The 24627-nt window shown below is 40.2% G+C and overlaps 1 protein-coding gene across 1 annotated transcript in view; it reads left to right on the top strand.

Moving 5' to 3' along the window:
• The first annotated feature begins 1303 nt into the window (after window positions 1-1303).
• CRPPA (CDP-L-ribitol pyrophosphorylase A) overlaps window positions 1304-24627 on the top strand; it is a 115843-nt gene continuing 92519 nt past the window's right edge. The window contains exons 1-2 of the mRNA XM_054059292.1: window positions 1304-1684; window positions 10332-10611. Coding sequence (XP_053915267.1) covers window positions 1467-1684; window positions 10332-10611 — 498 coding nt within the window. The 5' untranslated portion in view covers window positions 1304-1466. The remainder of the gene's footprint in view (window positions 1685-10331; window positions 10612-24627) is intronic.

The raw sequence follows: 24627 nt of genomic DNA on the forward strand, positions 1-24627 counted from the left end.
GCATGAGATTTCTGGGAAATGTTATACATATACATGTAGATGGGAAATATTTTCTGTAACCAGGTCTTGTCTCGTTAGGTATGATTGGTGAAATTATCTCACGTCCAGCACTGTAATAAAGGATGCTTGCTTTTTAAAACTTAAAAATGAGACTTATTTTGCTGGCATTTTTGGTATCAGATCCACCTTTCCCTCGGCTCCAAACACGAGGTCTTTATTCCCTTAGTGAGCGAGAGCATCCCGCCTTGAGCGGAGGAGCCCAAGGGGAGCTGTGCAGAGGCTGCAGCCCCTCTGCCTTGCCTGGCAGTGGTGGCACAGCCCATATCCCATAGTGTACGGCCCATAGTGCACAGCACACAGCACATGGCCCATAGTCCTGAGCCCACAGCCCCACACAGCCTATAGCCCACAGTACACAGCCCAGAGCACACAGAGCATAGCCCACAGTTCAACCCCCCCCCCAGCCTATAGCCCACAGTGCACAGCCCGGAGCACGCAGCGCACAGCCTGTAGCCCAGTCCCACAAACCCTGTAGCCCATACTGCACAGCCCATGGCCCCACACAGCCCATAGTACTCAGCTCACAGAGCACAGCCCATAGCGTGCAGCCCATAGCATACAGTCCATAGAGCATAGCACACAGCCCTTAGCGCACAGCCCATAGCCTTGCACAGCCTGCAGCCCACAGCCCAGAGTGCACAGCCCATGGGCCTGCACAGCTTGCAGCATGCAGCCCATAGCTTACTGCCCATAGGGCACAGCCCATAGCTTACAGTGTGCAGCTTATAGCCCACAATGCTCAGCCCATAGCACACAGCCCACAGTTTACAGCGTGCAGCCTACAACCCATAGTGCTCAGCCCATAGCGCACAGCCCACAGCACACAGTCTATAGACCACAGTGTGCAACCCATAGTGCACAGCTCACAGTGCACAGCCTATAAGCCATTGTACTCCACCCATAGCTCACAGTGCTCAGCCTATAGCCCATAGGGCACAGGCCACAGTTTACAGCGTGCAGCCTACAACCCATAGTGCTCAGCCCATAGCGCACAGCCCGCAGCACACAGCCCACAGCCTATAGACCATAGCGCTCAGCCTACAGCCCACAGTGCTAAGCCCATAGCCCACAGCGCTCAGCCCACAGCTCGCAGTGCACAGCCCATAGCCCACAGCTCGCAGTGCACAGCCCACAGCGCGCGCCCCCGTGCCGCTCCGCAGCCGCTCCGCCGCGCGCGCTCCCGCTGCCGGCACCGCCCGGGAGCGGTGGGAGAGGCCCGGCGCGTGCGCGGCGGAGGCGGAATCCCCCGCGCGCCGGGCACTTCAAGGGCCCTTCTCGTGCCGCCGTAGAGGCGCCCCATCCCGTCCCGCCCCGTCCGCGTGCCTGCCCGGGGTCTCGCGCAGCGCGGGGGGCTGGGGGGCGAGGAGCAGGGCCTGCTGGGGGCGGGCAGGCGCGCGCTGGATTCTATGGATCGCGGACGTTGCGGGCAAATAAACAAGGCGGGTGGGCGATCGCAGATGGATCCCGGCAGCGGGAGCCGCCACGCCGGGCTCGCCGCGGTGCCGGTGGCCGCCGTGCTGCCGGCGGGCGGGAGTGGGGAGCGCCTGGGCGGTGCCACCCCCAAGCAGTTCTGCGCCCTGCAAGGGAGGCCGCTCGTCAGCTACGCGGTGCGGGCCATGGAGAGGTAACGAGGCGGGCGGGCCCTTCCCCGCCCCGCCGCGGGGCGAGGAGCAGCGTCGAGTGCAGGGAGCTGGGGCGGCCCTGAGCTGCTTGAGAACGGGGCTGAGTTTCATATAAGTCATTGTGGTTTTGTTTTGAAAGTCAGACAGAATGCCCCTCTAAGAGCATGCTTGCTTTTTCTGTTTCATATTTTCTTTTAGCCGGTGTTCACCTCTGCTTGCAGCCCTTCCCTGTCTGAAATGCAAGGTCGTGCAGAGCTGGAGCCGCTTCCCAATCAGCAAAACGTTTGACTGTCTTGAAATTCGTAACAACATTAACAGTAGTTCTTGGGAAGTAACAGAATATGCACAAAAATTCTGGGAAAATTTATACACGGGCATGGAAGTGGGAAATGTATTCTGTAATCAGCTCTTGTCTCGCTGCTCAGGACTGATGGAGATCCCTACCTCGCGTTGCCCAGGCCTTAGAAAGGATGTCTGTTCTTCTATAATCATCTCTGTTTGCAGTCCCTCTCTGTTTCAAATGCAAAGTCAGACAGAGCTGACTCCAAAGCTCCAAATAAGCAGGAGATTTGATTGTTGTGAAGCTCATAGTAAGATTAAAATTGGTCCTTGGAAAGTAGTAGAACATGCATAAGAATTGTGGAAACAGTTATAGACGTGTGTAAGTGGGAAATATATTCTATAACCAGCTCTTGTCTTGCTGCTCAGGAGTGATGGAGATCACTCCTTCATGTTGCCCACTTCTGATGAACAATGCTTGCTTTCTAAAAGTCCAAAATGAGTCTTAAATTTTGTACTTGATAAGTGGTGCCTCCCAGGGGTCCGTACGAGGACCAGTGCTGTTTAATATATTCAGCAATGATACAGACAGCGAGATTGAATGCACCCTTAGCAAGTTTGCATATGACACCAAGCTGAGTGGTGCAGTTGTCACACCAGAAGGACAGGATGTCATCCACAGGGACCTGGACAGACTGGAGAAGTGGGCTTATGCGGATCTCATGAGGTTCAACAAGGTCAAGGTCCTACATCTGGGTCAGGGCAATGCCTGATTTCATTACAGGATGGGGAATGATGTGATTGAGAGCAGCCCTACAGGGAAGGACTCAGGGGTGCTGATCGATGAGAAGCTCGAAGTGAGCCGGCAGTGTGCGCTTGCAGCCCAGAAAGCCAGCTGTATCCTGAGCTGCATCAAAAGAAGCGTGGCCAGCAGTTTGAGTGAGGTGATTCTTCCCCTCTACTCTGCTCTCGTGAGACCGCACCTGGAGTACTGTGTGCATTTCTGGAATCCGCAGTATAAGAAGGATATGGAACTGTTGGAACAGGTTTGGAAGAGGGCCACAAAGATGATCAGAGGAATGGAGCACCTCTGCTATGAGGACAGGCTGAGAGGGTTGGGGTTGTTCAGCCTGGAGAAGAGAAGGCTCTGAGGAGAGCCTTATAGCAGCCTTCCAGTACCTGAAGAAGCACTACGAGAAAAGCTGGGGAGTGACTTTGCAAGGGCATGTAGTGATAGGACAAGGGGGAATGGCTTTAAATTGGAAGGGGGAAGGTTAGGAGGCGTTTGGAAGAAATTCTCCGTGATGAGGCACTGGCACAGATTGCCCGAGGAAGTTGTGGCTGCCCTATCCCTGGAGGTGTTCAAGGCCAGGCTGGATGAGGCTTTGAGCAGTCTGATCTAGTGGGAGGTGTCCCTGCCTATTGCAGGAAGGTTGGAACTGGGTGATCTTTAAGGTCCATTCAAACCCGAACCATTCTACGATTCTGTGATTCACTGATGTTTTCAATATTGCAGCCACTGCAGTCACAGACGCCCTTAAGCTTTGAGGCTGAGGGCCTCAAAACAGATCTCCGGCTGCAATGGAAAGCAAGACAGCCTCAAGAAACTAGTAGAGCTGAGTGGAGAGGAGAGCTGCTGGGGGTGGTAGTGACAGAGCTGGGCTGGGATGGGGAGAATGCCTGCTTCCTCTCCCTGGACACAGCTGAGAGCAACACCGCTCCAGGTCAGTGTGTCCCTAGCTGCTCCTGTGCTCACTACCCACACTGACTGGGCAGGGAGGGACGTGAATCCCACTGGAATGCAAGTGAATGCTTTGAGGGGTGGCCATGCTGGGAGTACCTGAGGTGACAATGGTGGGTGATACAAATAAGCTCTCTTAAGGCTTATTTTGGAGTTTCAGAAAACAAGCATCCTTTATCAGGCCTGGTCAACCATGAGGGAGTGATCTCCATCAATGCTGTGCAGCGAGGTAAGAGCTGGTTACAGAATATATTTCCAACTTACATACATGCATATACATTTTCCCAGAAATCTTATGCATGTTCTACTACTTTCCAAGGACTGATGTTACTATGAACTTCACACAAGTCAGATCTCTTGCTAATTTGGAGGAGGCTCCAGCTTTCTGCCTGACCTTGCATTTGAAACGGGGAGAGACTGCAAATGGAGGTGATGATAGAAGAAGAGACATCTGTTCAGCACAGATCATACTGAACACAAGATGTAACTGTCTGGAAAAACACTGTTTGAAAAAAACATGGTGAAAGAAACCAATGTTATCAGAGGAACATTCTGTCTGACTTTCAAAAAATACAGTTACTTGAATGAACGTAACTCTGTTTTAGCTTAAATCAAAATATTCCACTTTTTGTAATAGTAGCTGCTTTTTGTTTCGGCTGATTTTGGTGAGCTACAAGCCCACCATAGGCATCAGAGGCAGCCATCACTATCCAAGGGCCTCGATAAAAGATCTCTTCTGCCACAGCTATTGGAGGTGGTCTTAATAGTGTCCAGAGACCTCAAAAAAAAGATCTGCTCTTCATAGTAGGATGAACTTTGTGGTCTACAGTGCTGCATGATGCTTCACCAAAGTAGTCCATGGTGGAATGCCCTGCCTCAGCAGGCAGCATCAAAGCCCACTTGGTTTTGTTTAAGAGAGGGTTACTGGGCTAGAAGCTGATAGCTCACATGGTGTGAGACTGCATATGTGACACTTATTTTTCTGTGTTGGAGCAAACAATGTAAGTAATTGGATATCCTAGCAGTCAAGCTTTTTTCCTTTTCATTAGACAATTGAGTTCTAGGCGTGTGACTGACAGTTAATATATTATCGTCAAATGTTGACATATTGTAAGTCTTGTATTTAGTGTCACTTGAAACACTGCAGGTAGGAGCAGAGTGTCAGATGTATTCTGGATGTTTGGCAGTGACTTGCAGAAAAACAAACTTTTAGATTTTGGAGAGAATATAAATGGGGAGGAGTAGAGGGTGGTGAAAAGAAGTGTAATTGCCAACATGTCCCAGAGTTCCTAACTCATGGAAACTTATACAACATGAAAATTGGGACTCTTTTTCCATTCCCACCCAGAGAGGCTTCCCTCAGGTCACTTGTTACTTTATGAAAGAAATATTGCTTGTTTTCTTTATTAAATTTTCAACAGCAGCCAGTCACAAAGCTAAATGCATCAGTAAGCAAAACCTCCAATCCAAAGGTTGTCACAGCTCTAATTTCTGCCAAAATGTCATGGGAATCTACAGAGAAGAATAATATCCTCAGAGGATTGGAGACCTGGAAAAGGCAACAAAGTGAGGTTTGCGAAGGAAGTGATATTCATAGGAAAATAAAACATTATTCATCTAAAATTTTAGGATTTTTTTTTTCACTTCTGCTGCCAATAAGCTCTGGGAAATAAGAGTTCTTTGAGCAACAGTATTATATTTATGTCCTAAAGCTGCAAAAAATTAGAAGGTTGAATTCTAATTGTACGGTCCAACCAGGCGCGTGATCCCAAGTTGATTGTAACATCCTATTGCTTTCACTTAACTTTAAAAGTGCAGTAACTAGTGCCAGTTCTCTCACAGGCAGAAGTTTCTGCCATCTCTACTGAATTGGAGTGTTGGCTGGTACATCTGTGTATGGGGAGCTGGGAGCAGATGTAATCTAAAGCTTTAATTTGCTCCTTAACAGTTTTACTTCTGACTTTGAAACTGTCAAAGGAGGGACCTTGTTCTTACTTTGTGTGAATGCGTGCATAAATATGTAATATTGAGGACCTGCATTTTGTCACATAATGTGTCACCTGGAAGTGGCACATGTTGTGTGTTTACCTAAAAGTTTATTGTTTACCTGCTGTAGTTAAATGAATCATTGATGGGTGAGCCTGTGATGACTAGTTCAGTAGAAGTTATCTCAGCTACTGGAGCAATTTTATAGCTTTTTTAATCTGGAGAAAAATGTAACAACATATAGACAGGAATAGATGAACAAATCAAGAATTTGCAGCTACTTGTCATGTGCTTTTTAAAAATTAGGAGTAATATTTTTACACTGTTAGGCTGAAAGTAGCGAAAATCTTCAGTATTGATGTGGAGAAACTGGCAAGACAAGGCAAGAGCAGACATGAATGAATGAGCAGTGCATCCTGTTGCATAGGATGACAGCATGTAGAATGTTGGCCTGCCAATAATAATCAAAGATGATGCCCTTAGGAAGAGAAGGTGAGAAAAAAATAGGGTGAGGAGAAATGATTGTTTTTTACTGCCACTACAGTGGTGCTGATAGGACGATCCAGTCCTGCCTTGGGGGTAAAATTGTAACGTGTTGGAGAACTTAAATGTCTGTTTTTCCCATTGGATTTGTTTCTGCTTTTGTTGAACTATGCAAGGCTTTTGCATAAAGTTGAACAGAAGTAGAATTGCATTCCTTCCTTTTGCTTCTGTACAGTCTAGTGGAGTTCTTCCTTAGTTTTAATTTTTTTTTAGGTATGTTTGTTTAGAATAGATGCTTTACAATTCATTTTCTGAGACGGAGGAGTCTCAGCGCTGCGTGCACATGTGCACATGTATTTTGCTAAAGCTATGGAGGGCAGACAGACTAAGGTAAAGGTTGATTTAAAAATCATTGTGGAACAAGTAAGCTGCTGCTATTCTTGGTGTGCTCATGTTTCACCAGTTGTTCAAAGTATAGCAAGAAGTTATGAAAGAGAAAAGCAGAGATAGTATGTTTATTGGCAGAATAAATTTTCTCCATAAACGTTTCAGACAGCTTTGTTTACTGTGTTTGCTGTAATGTAGTCTCTTAAAACAGGTGGCCTGATATTAAAAAAAGCATCACCTGGGGGAAGCTTCCAAAGAATCCCCTCTTCGGAAGTGTCTGTTGTAGTTTCTTGTGTAGTTCTCCCCTTTGTGTGATGCATGTTCACTGGTTCTGCAGGTCACACAATTACAGTTTTGTTAAATGTATCTAGTGTGATATTCTTTTTGTCCATTTATTATTAGCTTATTCTTGAAACAGCTTACGAGCGAAAAATAATCATAGCAAACTATCTACATGTTTTAATTTTATGAAAATGTCTTTGTTACCTTGTTTGACTGATAAGGAACTCTTTCTTTCATGAAAAAAAAAAAAAATGAATGGCTTCTGTACATGAGATGCTCAAACCTTCCTTTATATACTTTTCATACTTAAAAGATCCCTGCTTCTGTTATTGTACTGTAAAAGACAAATATTGTCATATGTTTTTTCATATAGCAGTAAAGTTGTAACAAAGCTGTTATGGAGCAAAAGGAAGTTATGCTTGCATTCGGCAAATGCACTTTGTTCTTGACAGTTCTTTTCATCATTTGGTGCTTGAATGATAAGATTAGCAAAAGCAACATAATGATTACTCTGAAGAGTTTCTGTAGCAGTGGAAGATCATCTCTTACACTACTATGGACATCGCAGCAGTGACTGCTAATATTCTACTAATATTGAGGCCCCCCCCCCCCCCCCCCCCCCCCCCAAGGCAGTTGTAGAGTTATAACTGGGGTTGTTATTAATACTTCGTTTCATTTCATCAGACCTGATTTTCTACTTTAGAAGTACAGTCTATGTTGTATGGAAGGACTGGAGTTCTGTATTTAATGCTTGTTAAAGCACATAGGGGTATGGTATTCTGATATTTTTATGTCTTGTGCTGATTCTTTCTGAAGCTTTCAGTATCTTGATCTGACATTACAGTTATAAAATGGAAAATGTTTATTGAGCTGTTTATTATTTTAGTATAATTTTTTTTTTTGAAGAAAAGTGTGACAAATTGAAGGAGGAAAAAAAAGATCCCTTTTCTTTCAGATTGAGTATGTACTGATGGTATTTCTACTTCATTAAAACACTTTGCAACATTTTCATAAGTAGATCTTTAAAAGAATGAGCATCTGTGTGGGACTTAGTTATAACTCATGATAATTTGCAGCATACTTTACTGAATTAGTACTTTTCATGAGTTTATAAATTAGTTCTGATGGAACATGTTAGGCTTCAAAGCCTAAGCTGTTTTTGTATCTAATTAATCGTTATACTCTTATACAAGTAGGTTGTATCTCTAAATCTTGGCTCTGATTATAGAACTTTAGACCACTATGGTTTAAGGAGGGCATACTCAAGTTTATAAATGTGTTTATCCAGACACAGGGTGGAGCTGTGACCGCATCCTGTCACTTTTCGGTGTATTGTGCCACTGGAGGCCTTGAGCCATCCACCCACCCTGTGCAGGGATTTGTCCTAGGCTGGCCAGTACCTCTGTTCTCTTCCCTTCTTCTTCAAAGATGCTGCGTGCTACATGCTTTATCTTTTTCTTTTGACTCCATAATGGGAAATGTCAGTGCTTTGCTTCCACGGTCACTATTGAATGTGCAGCCCGTCCTCCGTCTCAGGGAACTGTGCAAGGCTATAGTCTCTGCAAGCAGAAGTGCAGAGTTCTTATTTAATGTGAAATAGCTCTTCTTGAATTTTGCCTTATTTAAATGACTTACTTCCAATATTCAAAAGAAGAACTAAAATGAATCCAATTAGTTTACCCTAATTCTATGAAATGCTCAAGTCATGCAGAGGTGCTAAGTTTTGTGGCTAAACGTAAGACTATGCCAGGGCTTATTTAAGATATTTGAAAAACTTTCGATGAACCTGTGCTGAGTGACAAGTTGAAATGAAACTTGAAACCACATGGCTTCAGATTTTACATTTGAACAACTTCAATACTAAAAAAATGCTGAGAATATGTTGGTTTGGCTGTATTTTCTGCCTTTGTCAATAGTAAAAAGAACATAAGGAAAAAGATTTTCTTGTGAAGAATTCTAATAGCAATTCCATTTTTTTTTTTTTTTTGAGATAATTTTCCATGGAGTTCTGTTAATTACAAAAAAAATTAAGAAGGTGGAAGGTGTTCTGTTGTTTCACATAGTTTTAGGGGAGTTATTTGTATCACAGATGACTTCACTTTTGGAGTAAGGATAGTTCTTAAGTAATGCCTTCTCATATGTTATTGCAGAAATCAATAGCTTGAGTCTGTATATTTCTGAACTGTGGATTTCTTACTCTTTATTTTTCTATCTGGAAGTATTCAGTTTTATAGTCAGTCTTCTGTCTGCAAGATTAGCTTCAATAGCTTGACTAGTTTTGGTTAAGAGAATATACCATACTTGCTTCTCTTCATTTGTAGTTGGATGTGTAGGCTACCCATGAGTAATTTTACTATAGTAAATGCTAAATTGTTTTTGTAATCATTGCTTACCTGATCACTTTCTTGTCTGCTATGCTGTAAAACTGTCCTGCCATCTGTGGAGACACAGAAATAAAACATTTCTAAATCCTCTTTTGTGCTCTCTACATAGCACTTGGGAAATGCTACATTCCAGTAGATGGATTTGAATTATAGTTATTTCTGTTATTTTGAAATACAGTATGCCACGTGTGACTATAATTTGTCTTCCTAAGTCCTTTGACATGAGCATGACTTAAAGCCTAACTTCAGTTATGGCTGTTTTGAATCCTGTGGGGTGTGGGTCATTCTCCTCCCACATCACCCCTCAGTTGTAGAGCTAGGCTGATACCAACAGTAGAAGCTTGAAGTTCTCTAAAAATATACTCTTAATATTATAGTAGCTTTATGTAGCATAGCTTTGTTTTTGCATTTTCCTAGCCTCCTAGAGCAGATACCTTCGTGTGTGTATATATTTATTTATTTTTCTCCAAACTACAGGTATAATGTTTCCTGTCAATATTCAAGTCTCACAGTTTTGATGCATTAGCAATGTGTCAGTTACTGCTCGTGCATGTCTTGATAGTGATCTTTGTTTCAGAGTTTTTCTTGATCCTTATTCACTTGTACACAGTGTACTGCACAGTAGAACATGGAGTGTTCCAGGTCCACCCCCCAGTTTATTGGAGACTGAATTTAGAGAAAGCTAGAATAACAGTAGCTCAGTAGCTGATTGATTTATTATGTAAGTTATGTCTGAAGTCAGGAATGAGGCTGCAGTAAGAAACGTTTGAATGTTTGAAGGCTTTTTGAAAGGTTATCAGAAGGTGCTTTTTTTCTTTTTCCTTTCTTTCCTCTGCAAACTGGTTGTTGGAAGCAAGTCCCTTCCCAGAATTCCAGTTACTTGGTCCACATCCATGTATCAGTAGAGATCTCTCATGTAGCTTTCCCTTTAGGGGTGGAGTGCTAATACACACATGCAAACATGGTATACTGAGAGATACTTTATTTAACCCTCTTGAGTTTCTTCTGATAAGATTTTTTTTTTTTGTTTCGTGGGGATATCTGTACTTTTATTTAGTTATTCATGTCTACTTTCTGTGGTTTTTTTTTTTTTTCTGTTTCTTTTAGGATAAATTGGATATCTGATATTATTGTGGTGGTATCTCCTGAAAATATTGAAACAATGAAGTCTATAGTTGAAAAATATGGCCACAAAAGAGTTACGATAGTAAAAGGTGGAATAACTCGTCACCGGTCAATTTTCAATGGACTGAAAGTATTTGCAGAGAATGAATTTTCCAACCAGCTGCTCCAGAAACCAGAAGTAGTGATTATCCATGATGCTGTGAGGCCATTTGTTGAAGAAGACATTCTTTCAAAAGTGGTTATGGCTGCTAAAGAACATGGGGTATGTACTATACAGCAACACACCTCTACAATGTTCTTTGTACTGTACAGTATAAATTGAGGATGGATAAATGAGGATTTTTCTAGCAATTGTATTAGTGTGTTGTATTTTAAACAACAGATTCAAAATCCCTATTATGCAGAGAGGTCAGATGGAAGAGGGAGGCGTTTTTAAATGCCACAGGCGTTATTTGCTATGGTAAATAATTATTAACATAGAGACAATCAGTAACGGAATGGTAACTGGCAATTTGTTCACTGAAAGGTAGACTACATAACGATGGTTCAACTTTTTTTCCTTGCAGAATTCTCACCTAATGCTTAAGTAGTTCAGTTAGTGATTACTAGTAATAGCCAAAGAGAGTGCTGTATTGGTTGACTTGTAAACTTTATGTTTTCATTTCAAACTTATATGCAAATCCTGAATAAGTGGCAAGAGAATTATCTTTGTATTAATGCTATTTTTTTCTAGAATCTGTAAACATTACAGATTTCTGGGAAAAAGGTGGAACGGGCAGCCTCCAACCATAAGTTGGAGATACTCCTGGTCATCGCTGTGTCTGAGGACTGGGAATATTCATAGGAACCGGAAAGATTTTTGAGAAAGCGGTATGTGAAGGGGGGGAGTTGGAAGAAGTTATGTTATGTAAGTAGAATGGTGGAGTTATTCGAGGCCTGCATCAGCAACAAGAGGAACTGGTGGATAAACTGGCTGACTGAGATAGAGATGTAAGAAATCACGACTTAGCCAAGGGCTTGTTTGTATAGTTTGCTGTTTTTACCTTGTACTTCAGTTCTCCACTAATAAGATACTAGAATGCTTCCCTACATGAAGGAGATGATTTGAGCTAGAAGTCATAGTGACAGCAGATTGTTTGGGTATTAGAAGGCTAGGGAAATCTACCGCTGCTTGTCATCTTCAGGAAATGAGGTAAAAGATAAGCTAATTGACAGATGATTCACAACTCTGACAGTGGCATAAAGAGTTGAAAAACCTAATTGTGGTATTTCCTTAGCACTCCTCCACTTTTTTTCTTTTTGAAAGCTTATAGTGTTGAAGAGAAATGTATGACTTGTTAATTTTCATAATAAATATTTTATCTAAGGTCTCTCAGAATATTCTGTTAGTAATTTAAATATATTGATCTTACTAGTAGGTCTGCGCTTTTGTAGATTGGTTTAATGAGAAATGGAAATAAAATAGAAAAACTGCTCTATTGTTTTCAGTGATATAGAGCATAAATTTCCAGTCGTTAAAACTTAAATTCTGTTAGAATTTTAAGAAGCTTTTTGACCATTCTTATATAGTACGAAGTTGCTTTTGAGAACTGATTCTTTGCCAAAGACTTTGAAACAGATTCCCTTTGTAAATCTATTTTAAATTAAATTCTTTGAGAGTAGTAAAAGAATAGAATTAGTTGTACTGATGTTGAATTGAAATGAGAATAACTGGTTTCTGAATGTGTTTGTGTTTAGGTGTCTTTGCATGTTCTGGTATATAATTTGTGTTTAAGTTTTTTAACTTGTCCACATTTTCTTGAAACTTGTGTGATTTTAATGTGTTTTTTTTCCCCTGATTTTCTTTTTAATTGTATGTAAAACATTTTCAGTAAAGCAGTAGGGAACAAAGGCAATTTCCATTGACCTTGTGAAGCCCGTGTACTCTAGCTCAGATGAACTTCTGTCTGGTAAATTTTTCCTTACCTAGATCACTGAAATATCATTTGATCTCAAAAAGGTGATCTTATACATTTTGTCTTAGCCTTTTCCATTGTAAAATGTCTGTCTGAAATATGCATGGTATTTGTTGGCTTCCTGTGTTGGCTTAGCCGGACTGAATTCAGTGAGGCTAGGTCATCAGAGAAAGGCTATTTATGTTACATGACAAAGTAAGAACATGAGAACTACTTCATTTTATGTAACAAATTGGAAAAATCTTCCTGCCAGAGAGAGGTGGCTATCTTCACTTGAAAGCTACAGAATTTTTAAGAAATAACTGAAAGCCAAGGCTGTTTCTCAAAACTCATGTGTGGTTTTGAAAATCAGAATAAAAGTTGATTGAAAGAAGTTATCACTGTAGTTCTTCCTATAGTCAAATTCCTAGCATATCTAAGAGGGAGTCAATTCTTCAATCTTTCAGTACAAAAAGTAATTACTTCCTTTTGCATTATGTAGAAAGGTACAAAACCTGGCAGCAACATCATATTAAATCACTAGCGTAATAGGGGTAATGCTATACTGTTATTCATCTGCATACCGTATAGATAGCATAATTATGAGAAGCTTTTGTGTTCTTTAAAATGGCAATTGATCAAGTAACTTATTGCACTTCTGGCTGCCAATTGTCAGACAAATAAACTGCTTTATTATGCTTACTAATCAGTTTGTTATTTGCCTGTAGGAATCAAACTGTGCACCTTATCCAGAACTAATAAATTATGCCTTGAATCCCTGAAACAGTCCCTTGATTATGTGAAAAATATTACTTTGTAACCAATTAAATTCCATTTATGTTTTTGGGGTAGTTTTGTAATTAAAATTACATGTTTCTAGAAACAAATTCTTTATTGCTAGTAAAAGTTGGGAAAAATGGAAGCTTTAGAAGGCATCAGTCCAAAGCCTCTAGCAGTATCTCATCGCCAACATTGCATTTTAAATAACACAACTAAAAAGAAAACTGCTTACAAGAAAAATATCAGGAAGGTGGGAGGGGAGGACTTGTCAGTTCTGCTATTGAGGTTTCTTTAAAAAAAGACACATACGGTCATAGACTCTTTCTGTAGTTAACATAAACTAGAAATGAAAGTATGGTTTATTTCTTTGAGAGGACTGAATCAAAACGACATTCTTAAAAGGTGGTTTCTGGAAGCTGTCTAACATCATTCCTTTAGTCTGAGCTTTAGCAAAAACATGAACAAAATGCTGATACAGATGTACAGTGCTACTCAGTCTCTTGGACTCCTATTCACGTACATAGTTGGTCAAAATAATGCCCCCATGCAGGAAACACTGCTTATTATGCTCTGTCTCTTCCTGTCTCTGGGTTTACTCAGTCTCAGTGCTGTGATTGTCAGTTTTATGGTATCAGAAGACCGGAGCAGAAAACATGGACCCATACAGATGCTGTTCTTTCCCCGCCAGTTACATAGCAAAGTAAAATACTTTATGTGTGATTGTTGAGTTATATTAGCAAAATATGGTGGGTGGCAATCTAAAACCTGCCTCTTTTTCTCCACTGAGGGTGAAGGAGGACTAATGGATTAATAGGCTGATCTGCTGTGGTATACTTGAGTCGAGAACACAGTGCTGGAACAGTTCTGCTTTCTGTTCTTTTTCACTTAGAAGCAATTACCTTTTTATATTTTCTTCTTATCTCTTTTATTTTTGCCATACATGAAATATTTTACACACAGAAAAACACCCTCATTCCTACAGCATACCCTAGGCTGGTGTGTAATTTCGCAATTCCAGATAAACAGGGAAGTAAGGAGTCCATCACTGCGGGTCTGATTTTAAATCACAGGTCGTAGTCCGTTTCAGATGGAACCTTGCTTAAATAGAAGCTGGAGGAGAACTGCGGAACAAAAGATATTTTAGATCTGGGAAGCTGTCCTGTTTCTGGACTTCAATATGTGATGATGAAAGCAGTTAGGAGGACCTAGGCTCTTCTATCCCTTCTGCTTGTTGTCTCCCAGTCACTATCTTGTTCCACTCATCTCTTCCACGCTCTTTACATTTCTTAGATGGGCTTTGAAGGACGTGTTCAAGGCCAGTTTGGATGGGGCCTTGGGCAGCCTGATCTAGTGGGAGGTGTCCCTGCCCATGGCAGGGGGGTTGGAACTAGATGATCTTTAAGGTCTCTTCCAAACTAAACAATTCTATGATCCTATGATCTTTGTTGCCTTTGTTACACTCAGCCTGATGTTAGCCGGCTGTAAAGACTGCATTAGTAACAGACGGCTTTTGCTTTATATTTATCCACTGGGATCTGAAGTCATCTTGTGTCTTTATTCTCAGAGGTTCTGCTTTCATTGTATGCTTGGGGGCTCCTGCTGTCCTGTCAGATACTTGTGCAAAAGCAGAATCAGGAACTGATGACATAAAAGCTTGTCAAGAAGGCAGTTATTCTACTGATGGAATAATTTCTGTAGTTTAGGAGATTCTGACTTACGTCAATGTACCAATGCACGTTCATGAATTGTAGGGATGTTAATATATTAATAGCAATTTTTGAAGAAAACAACATTTGAAGAGCCACATTATTGTGAAGATTAGAATTCAGTAGCCCTGAAACTTTACTGAATGCGTGGAGAAATGAAGTGTGGTTTTGCTGCTCTATGGAAAATAGTTATGCAACACATTTAGTTTTTCAGCTCTGTAGTAATGGATAACAATTGGAAACATACCGATGTTTCCATAGGTTATGGCATTATTGGTCCCATAGAAAGTTATAACCTTTTTAGCCAAGTTCTTAGTTGTTCCCTATGATGAATGGAGAACTAATGTATTGTTAGCAAATACTTTAAGTCGTAGTCCTAAGAAGATATAGTGTTTGGTGGTGGGAAAGCACTAGGAAAGGGAGAAACAACTCTGTCATTTCCCAGTCTCAGTTTAAGTGATTTAGATGATTCATTGCATTCATTAGGAAGGATGCAACTCAGCCAACTGAAATACATAAATCATGGAAAGAAATTTAAGTTGTAATCTCTCTTCTTTGTAGCACTTCTGTGTTGTGCTAAGAGCTAGCTGTGCCTACGACAACTAGTAGTTAATCCTGTTTAAAAAGGTGACTTAATACCACACTTTTTCTTGGTTCTGGAAGTAATTTTTGCCTTACTTTTAGTTACATAAGATTAGGTGATCCTGAGAACAAGTTTTGAACATATCTTCCTTTACTTAGGTGATGGCTGAGGTAATTTTTTATGTATTGTCTTTTAAATGTACCCCCTTTAGACTTAGAGAAACTATGTATATGACAATGCTGTTGATTTCCTGCTAATTAAAATCTGTATGCTTCATCTGAAAAAAAAAAAGATTTTGGGAAATGAGGCAGCCTTCAGCAAAGTATATTTAGTCACTCTGATTTCTCCTTCCTGCAGCAGATCAGAGGAATAAGGAGTTGTTCCTTAACATAAGGGCAATCTCAGCTTGTCCAGCATGTGTGAACAGCTGAGTAAAGGCCTTGGATCATTCTAACCACTCCTACAGGGCAAGATCCGGAATAGACTCTTAGACATATCTCCTTGGATAAGGATTAGGCATGCACACCTCGAGTTTTTCCTTTTTTCCCCCAATATTACACTGATAAGATATCTTAAGTTTTCATCCAGATATGCTCCCAGCTGCGTTTTGGCTGAGTTTGTGATCTGGGTGGTTGTAGCAGGAACAGCACCAGCCCTGCAGGTTAGTTGAAGCTTCTGAAAACAAACTTGGCCTGTTTTATATGCTGTAATGGTTTGCTGGACTGGTTCTGTGCTTATCCTGTTTCCAAAAGGGGTTGTGGTACAGGTAGAACTAAAACTGCCTTAAGGAGCACTGGAGCATGTAGAACAGAATTCATGAGGTATCAAATTGATACATACGTGTATTAGAGTCACTATTTGAGCCAAACTTGCATGGTAAATTATAATGATCCATTTTACAAAGCCCTTGATAACAGAGAAGGTCTTGGATGAAGCTTGTTTAAAGAGGTGACTTGAAGTTTTCAATCTAATGGGCTGTAAGTGCAAGAAGCTCATGTGCAAGGTTTTCTGCAAGGAGAGGACGTGAGCAGTTCTGAGGGAAGCAGCTGAGTGAATTCAGAAGGCATTTGATAAGCAATCACAGAGTTGCTTAGAGAAATGCATAACCACAAATTATAGTACCTGTGGATTTTGTTGCTCAGGACTGTGTGGGAAAGAGTTATTAATAAAACATTGCAGTTTTGCATTTGGTTGTTTAAATTGTGCAAGAGTCTTCCTACACGACCCATGATTTTTTTTTTCTTCTTAATGATGTGATGAAAATTATGTGTTTAATGACGGTAGATCAGTAGCTGTCACATCATGGTATTGTTGATTTTATAATGGTGTAGACTTCCTGGATGTAAAATAAAACTGCTTAACTGCAGTTGTAATTCCCATGGCCGTAGCTACAAGATTTCTACTCCACTGAACACAAATGTTAACTTCTGTTTATATTGACTTACTGTGATATGCAAAGCCCTTTGGCACAGTGCACTGACTGATAGCTTTTTGCAATCTAAATCAATATTTGGGGTATGAAATATGGCTTGCTGACTCTAAGATTTGTTTTGTTCCTTGTTAATGTTAGATAATACTATGCGATCAAAATAAAATATAGTTTTATTAGTTTTAGAGGCAAATATTATTGTGATTAATTACTTTTTATAGCAAAAAGTGTTTTAATTTTTGACATCTAGATTTGCACTATAGCACTAGTTAGAACGAAGAAATGCTGCTGGAAGCTCATCTTATTTTCATCTTATGTTGAATGAATGCCAAAATTTGAAGCTGTAGCATACTTTAAAATATTTCTAAAAATATTGAAAACTATTGGTAGCATACTGGCCCTGTGGTTTGCTTTGGAATGTTAAAATTGCTTAGACTGAAGTTTACATGTTATAGAATCCATCATAATTGTGTATAATGTCCAACTGTTGTTGACAACTAAAAAGATTAAATGCATTGTAAGAAAGCCTGAAGCACTATCCTAGCACTACACCACCTATGTGTGGTCACGATCATAAACTTGGTCAGAATCTTTGGTAGCATTATGCAGACTTTGTACAAACTTTAAAGTACTTTATTAAAAAATGTGTCAAGAAGAAAACAACACCTTAATCACAGAATCACAGAATGGTTGGGGTTGGAAGGGGCCTCTGGAGATCATTGGGTCTAAACCCCTCTGCTAAATCTGCTAAATCAGATTTACCCACAGCAGGTTACACAGCAACGTGTCCAGGCAGATTTTGAATATCTCCAGAGAAGGAGACTTCACAGTCTCTCTGGGCAGCCTGTTTCAGTTCTCTGTTGCCCTCACAGTAAAGAATGTTTTGCTCATCTTGAGGTAGAACTTCCTTTGTTCCAGTGTGTGCCCATTGCCCTTTGTCCTGTCACTGAGCCCTCCTGAAAGAAGTCTGACTCCATCCTCTCATCCTCTTGACACTTGTCCTTCAGATATTTTTAAGCATTGATAAGATCCCTTGTCAGTCTTCTCTTCTCCAGGCTAAACAGACCATGGGGTCTCAGCCTTGCCTCATTAAAGAGGTGCTCCAGTCCCCTGCTCATCTTCATAGCCCTCTGCTGGACTCTTTCCACTAGTTAGTTGTCTTTCTGGAACTGGGGAGCCCTGAACTGGACACAGTACTCCAGGTGGGGGCTCAACAGAGCAGACTAGAGGGGGAAGATAACCTCACTGGACCTACTAGTCACACTCTTCTTAATGCGAAATAATTAAGAAATGCAGTTTCTATTATTGGTAATCTTTAGTTTGCTAAAGCTAATTGGGGCTTTGACATGTCTTGATGTACGTGTACTATCCCCAATTACTCCGATAATACATTCTGATAAAGGTGACCTCATTAGAAGAAGTGTTTTCTTAAACTGTGTCATAAATATACATTATATTTGTTTAAGACATGTTCTGTCTTTGAAGTCAGTTCAATGTACAGCATCATGTCAGCTCATTAACATTGGATCGAAGTGTATATTAAATTTGTGATTAAACATCCTTTCTTTTTGCAGCTAGGAATAAACACAATTATAACTTCTTCCTTCCTGATGCTGGTTTAAGATTAACATTTGACCAATTCTAGTTAGCTTGATTGTTGCTCCTAGCCAGCTGGGTGACCAGACTTTAAGGAAATTAGGTGAAGTTTAGCAGACAAGCTTTTTTTTCATAGTGTTCAAAACTCCTTACATCTGTTCTAATTAACTTTCATTTTGTCTGGCTGATTATTAAGTTTATTATTTGTGCTATACCAGGCTTGTTTAACATTTCAACCAGTGCTGTCCTTGGGCAATTTAATGCTGATGGTTCAAATATATCAACATAGCTGGAATTGGACTGCATGATGATACTGCCTGCATGGAAGAAATTTTTATTCTCACTAACGAGAATCAAAGATGGTGTGCCCTTGATGCTATGAATTTTGAGGGTTTCCCTACCCAGTAAAATTCAAAATAAGGTAACTTAAGAAGTTAGGTTTTCTTTTTAATAAACAGGAAAATAGCTGACAGAAAGCAGGTGACCTTTTTTACTTCAGCATGAATCTCTTATAGAATCATGGCCCAGCTTGTGAATTGTACTTGTTTGTCAGTAGAACAAATAGGTTCAAGGAATCCTGTCCCCCCCCCAGCACTGCTACACAAATTATGTCTGTGCTTCATGGTAGAGTCCAGGTGTGAGTGTGAGTGAAAGTATGATGCGTCCTGGACTCAGATTTCTGATTCTGCATGATAATGGGAGTACCTCTACCTTTGTTGTGGTCTGCTGTTCTTTGCTGAGTCATCCTGGCTGTCCTATAGTCCTGACTGCATGCCATATCTAGTTCTTCAAGAAGTACCTAGCTGGGGTGTTGCTTTGGAGAGGTTTTGGGACATAATGTGTAACAGAAGGAGTTACGGTGAGAGATGGTGACAAATTTTACTTGAACCCCTTGCCTTTCAGTATGGCAGGTAGATGGGTTCTGGCTGCAGAATGAGATTATGAAGTTTGTGGGCTATATGCAGAGGTGAATCACTTCAGCTGGGAAGTTCTGCTAGTTTGGGCTTGAACATGTGCTCACATCTAAGTTTAGAAAACTCTGTACCTACAGCCAAGTTGTAGTTAGCTGTACTTCTGTACAGGAGTGGTAGCTCCTAGTTTGTATTGTTACTGTGTCAATGCCTCAATCTTTTCCATCCAAATAGAATAGTTTTGCCAGGATTTCTATAGGTTGGAGGAAGAAATGCTTCCATCTTTGCACTGGCATGATAGAACTCCTTCTAAATTAAAGCTTTTAGTTATTGAAAAGATAAAACATAGCCATAGACAACAGCTTGATGGAAAATGCAGAAAAGGAAAAGAATGAAACATAAGAAAAAACATGCAAGATTTCAATGTGATACCTTGAATGCTCATTGGAAGAAATTCTCCAGTTGCTTTATTTTACAAAGATAGTTATATGACACTGTTTTATTAGATATATACAATATAAAAGACTTGAAAAGAGCATAATCTTAAATATGTGAAATATTTTAATCTTATAATTGAGTTTTTGAATTTTGCTTTGAAGATTCTGGATGGTAAGCTTGACATAAGAAATCTTTCAGTAGAGACAATTCTTCTAACTTAAGTGGTAATTACTATGCAGTTGAAGCATGCTGATTTTGGGTGCAGATCTCTGAATTGGAATACATGCTTCTATCTGTTTCGTGCATTGCAGATACTGTGTTTATTTCTGTATTTTTTCATACTGTAGCTGGCTGTGAATGCCCTTCACGGCAAGTAGTTTGATCTGTGCAAAAGAATACTTTTCCTGTAGTATTGTTTGTTTACATATAAATAAAAAACATTCCAGGACATATTTGTAAACTGTTAATATACCTAGCTTTTCTAAATTAACATGGATTGTTCTTGTTATGTAGCTCAACAGTGTCCTAATGGAAATCCTTCTCTTCATGGAAAAGCAAGATAAAATTGTTCGTGTATTTAGCAAATTCACCTCTACCAGACTCACTTTAATGGAGTTCCACGATGCATGTATTTGTCCTGCTATTTGACTAGCCCCACAATCTCCAGCATATGAAGAAGTCACCTACTTTTAAGTGATGAAAATGTATTTCTAATATGCTTCTATTTCCAGTGTGTATATGCAAAACATGTTTATTTTTTCTAAGGCAAGGTGACTAAGTCTTGGTCCGTGCTATACAAAAGAGAGGCAAACAGGTTGCAGAGGGTCCAGAGAAGGGCCACTAAGGTGATTAGAGAACTAGGAAACCTACCGTATGAAGTAAGGCTGAGAGAACTGGGTTTGTTCAGCCTTGAGAGAAGTCTTAGGAGAGAACTTACTACCATGTAACAGTACATAGAGTGTCTACCAGGAGGATCGAAACTCCCTTTTTAGAAGGAGTCACGCAGAAAAGACAAGGGGTAATGGGTATAAGTTGCTCCTGAGGAGATTCCGATTGGCATCCAGAAGAAAATTTTTCACCATGAGAACAGTTAAACATTGGAATAATCTCCCCAGGGAAGTGATGGATGGATTCTTCTACGCTGGACACTTTTAAGTCTCAGCTCAACAGGGTTCTGGGCCATCTCATTTAAACTATGTATCAGCTAAAAAGATTGGACCAGATGATCCTTGAGGTCCCCTCCAACCTGGCATTCTACGATTCTGTGATTCTGTGATCCTACTATTTTGCTTACGAGAGTTCAAAATAACTCTGATTAAAGAATTAAAATGAATAAATATGAATATTGAGAAAACATGAAGAAACATGAGAATAGGGACATTCTTCATAAGAATGTTACGCTTGTATGTGTTTGACATCAGGTCTGTTTCTAACACTGAATCTAATGCAGTTAGGATGATTAAGATAGAAAGTGTGTATTTACTTAGTGCTGCTAGACAGCTGAGAAGACAGAAAGTGTAGGGAAGATTTATTTTGGGGAAGAGAGAGGCTATGAGTGGAGAAGGTAAGTGGTGTAATTACAAAGTAGAAGGGAGTCATGCTAGAGGTGTCGGAGAGTCTGCTCATTTGGGAATAGACTCCATAGTTGTAGGCTGTGATTCCCACTCACTTGAAGCTCAGGGTTGCAAATTGGCTGTGTAAGTGAACTTTGTGGGTCTGCATTAGTCCTTGAGGATTACTGGGGACAGGGGTGTGCCAAAGACATAGCATACTTTTTTTTTGTTTTAATATGCTGGCCTGCAAGATCTGTGGTCATCTGAGGTTGTTACCACACTGTTGTAAAACAAAAGGAATTGTAGTTGTGGTATTTTTTTGTAAGATATTTGTGCCACTGTGACATTGTGTGTCACTGTAACTTTTTTTTTTCCTCTTCCTAGTTCATATCATGCAACTTGTTGAGCTTTGCAGCTATTTAGCATTGTTCTGTTTCAACTCTGGCAACCAGAAATGACCAGATCAGTGATGTGGATGTGTTGGTTTTCATGCTCTGTTGGAGCTTCTGGCTCTTTGATAACTTGTTCTTGGTAGATTGCATTCTAGATGTGGAATGTTGGTCCTGGCTGAATAATACGCCGTATGTTGGAAGCATTTGTAACCTGAATAATTCCTTGCTTGTGATATAAACTCCATCTCACCCCTACTTAATCCTTTTGGAAATTTTAATGGGTTTGGGTATTTTAAACTAATATGAAGATTTTCAGTTTTATGATTATTCAGTAAAAAACAAGGTGTACTGCATTCTCTTGGCCAGGTTGGTGTGTTATGTGTAGGCTTCTGTGGCCTAAACATTCATACTTCATTTTGTAGTAAAAGGTGTTATTGATACTGCTTGGATTTTACTCGCCTTGGACTGCCTGTGTTTTCTGATCTTAAAACACACCCTGGTTATGTATTTACTGAATACACCCATCTAAACAAGTTCTTGGCAGAATGAAAGTATGATAAATTGAGAAAGATACGGTGTTACTGTTTAGTGGAAAGGTGAATTACTACACCTTGAAGCTATTGAAAATACTTAAGATACCCTATTATACTGACCTGCATGTTGCATTCCATGCTCTACCATTGTCTCAGTTCCTATAAAATCTTAAAATCTTGAATGTATGCTATACTTTATGCCATTTTGGAAAAAAAATTAATACAAAACTGAGAACCTGCTTGTAAATGTTTTTGATTTGTGTTGTTTAAAATGGTTTGTAAAAGGCACCTTTTGTTTCTAAAAGCACCTAGAAGCTGGTTCAGTTTTGAACAAATGGACAGTTGAGCTAATTTATTTAACAAAATACACGAAGAAGGGGAGTTTATGTATTTCCTGGATGTGCCAGGTTCACCCAAACTAGTGTTTGACTGTCTTTGAAGTGGAGTGAAGGCTGTAAAGTGGACATTTGAAGAAATTGAGTTTAACTATCCATTAACTAACTATCCATTTCGCATTCAGGAAAGGCATGATGCATTTTGTGTGTAATTTTGCAAGCAAATCTACTTGAGATCTGGGTCAGAATTATTAGAAACTGGAAAATGAGTGCTCTGCGTAGGGAAATGTTAGTATAAGCCCAAGCGCTTGCTTTAGACTCACAGGATTTCTATTTTGTGGTAAGCTAATTCAAAGTGCAAAAAAGATCTGTAAAACTATAGTGACATTAACAAGTAATTGTAATTTTAAATAAGGACAGATTTTCTTTATTTGATCCATTTTTTAAATTCATATCTGAACCTCTTGCCTGGAAGTTGGGCCAAATACCTGTACATTCCTAACATAAATAGCAAAACAAAGCTTCTCGAATTAGAACAAATAACAATCAAATATCTGAGACTCAGTATATACTGTCTTTACTAATATGGAAGTAGTTCTTTGTTACTGATTTATAACCAGAAAAACAACATGGAAATTCCTTGCAAGAATAAAATATGTGATGTTGTAACTGAATAGACATAGACGAGCATGATGATTGTGTTCTTCACTTATACCCTAGAGTCATTGGAGTGACAGCCCCTTTAGGTACAGTAGTACTGTATTGTATTATTGGCTCTAATGTTAAAGTTTCTGAACTAAAAAATGTAATCTGTAGCCTCATCTTAAGTACCTAAATTCCCCATTCAGTTCGTTGCGAGACTCCTTGGAATGGAATTCAGAAAAGGCTTTGTGCTGAGTAAGGGTGATGCTTGTGCTGACCAGAAGGAACTACTGCTGAGCGAGCCATCCATCTTCAAAGTGTTCCTCACTTTGGTCTGTATGTAAGAACAAAATTCACAGCTCCGTTCTTCATTTTGAACGTGCCGAATGTGTTTACACCATGAGTGGAGATACCTATTAGCCAGTTTTGGAAGTAGAAGCACGAGTGCCAAGGTCGGTGCAAGGCAGCTTGGGTTTGGCAGGTATGTTGCCAGGAGTACTGCAGATACAAGGTTTCCCGTGTTTAGGGACTCAGCCTTCTTGTCCCATAGGAAAACAATGCAGGGCATACACAGACCAATGTTTTCCTTTGCTGGATCCCAGTTTCACCCAGTGTGAGAGTGGCCTTGAGAACTAATGTAGCTCTTGTGTCATCGAGGTGGTAAACTCAGCCCTTTGTTGGGTCATACCACCTGATTCAGGGAGCCTGTATGTGTGTGCTGAGACAGAGAAAGGTCCTGCAGAAAGATGAGCCAGTACTGTGCAGAACAACCAACCAGTTTCTGTACCTTCTTGCCTCCGTATTTTAAGATTTTATCTTGATGCTGTACCTTAGCAAGTATGCTCTAGCTCATGGATTCACAGCTTTTGGACCCCAACTGCTCATCATGTGAACGTTTTCTGTGCAATAGAAACTTCATGGCTTTAACAGGTACAAGAAATCTGCTGTGTTCTGCTTTTACAGCATACAGCAGTTCTGGGCTGAGTTGTCTTTTTTTTTTTGGAATAAAAGCTTTTCTTTATCAAGCGATTGCTAGTTATCATGTTACTGAATACATTGGTAGAATAGCTCTCCCTTGCATGATCAGAAGTCAGCTATAAATCTATTTTTTTTTATTACATATCACATTTTTTAGTCAGTGTGAAGTATAGTTTGAGTGGGCTTGCTGCAGAAGACATCTTATTGTGCCCAACTTATAATTTCTTTTGAAATGGAGGGGAACTTTAAGCCTGCCACACTCATTTCTGGAGTAAGGTAAAGCAAACCTATAGTTGTTGGAAAAATGCCATTTTGTTTGTGCCATGAAGCTTTCATTTACTTGAGAGGTTAACTGGGGTGGGTTAAAAAAATGACGTGTTTGGATTTATTAGAATTAGATCTTCTTGAATCATCTGGAAGAGCTGGGCCTCAGCAGAGCAGGAGATGTGGTTCAGTATTGTAACACAG

This window comes from Cuculus canorus, chromosome 2 (assembly GCF_017976375.1).
Source record: "Cuculus canorus isolate bCucCan1 chromosome 2, bCucCan1.pri, whole genome shotgun sequence".
Lineage (NCBI taxonomy): Eukaryota > Metazoa > Chordata > Aves > Cuculiformes > Cuculidae > Cuculus > Cuculus canorus.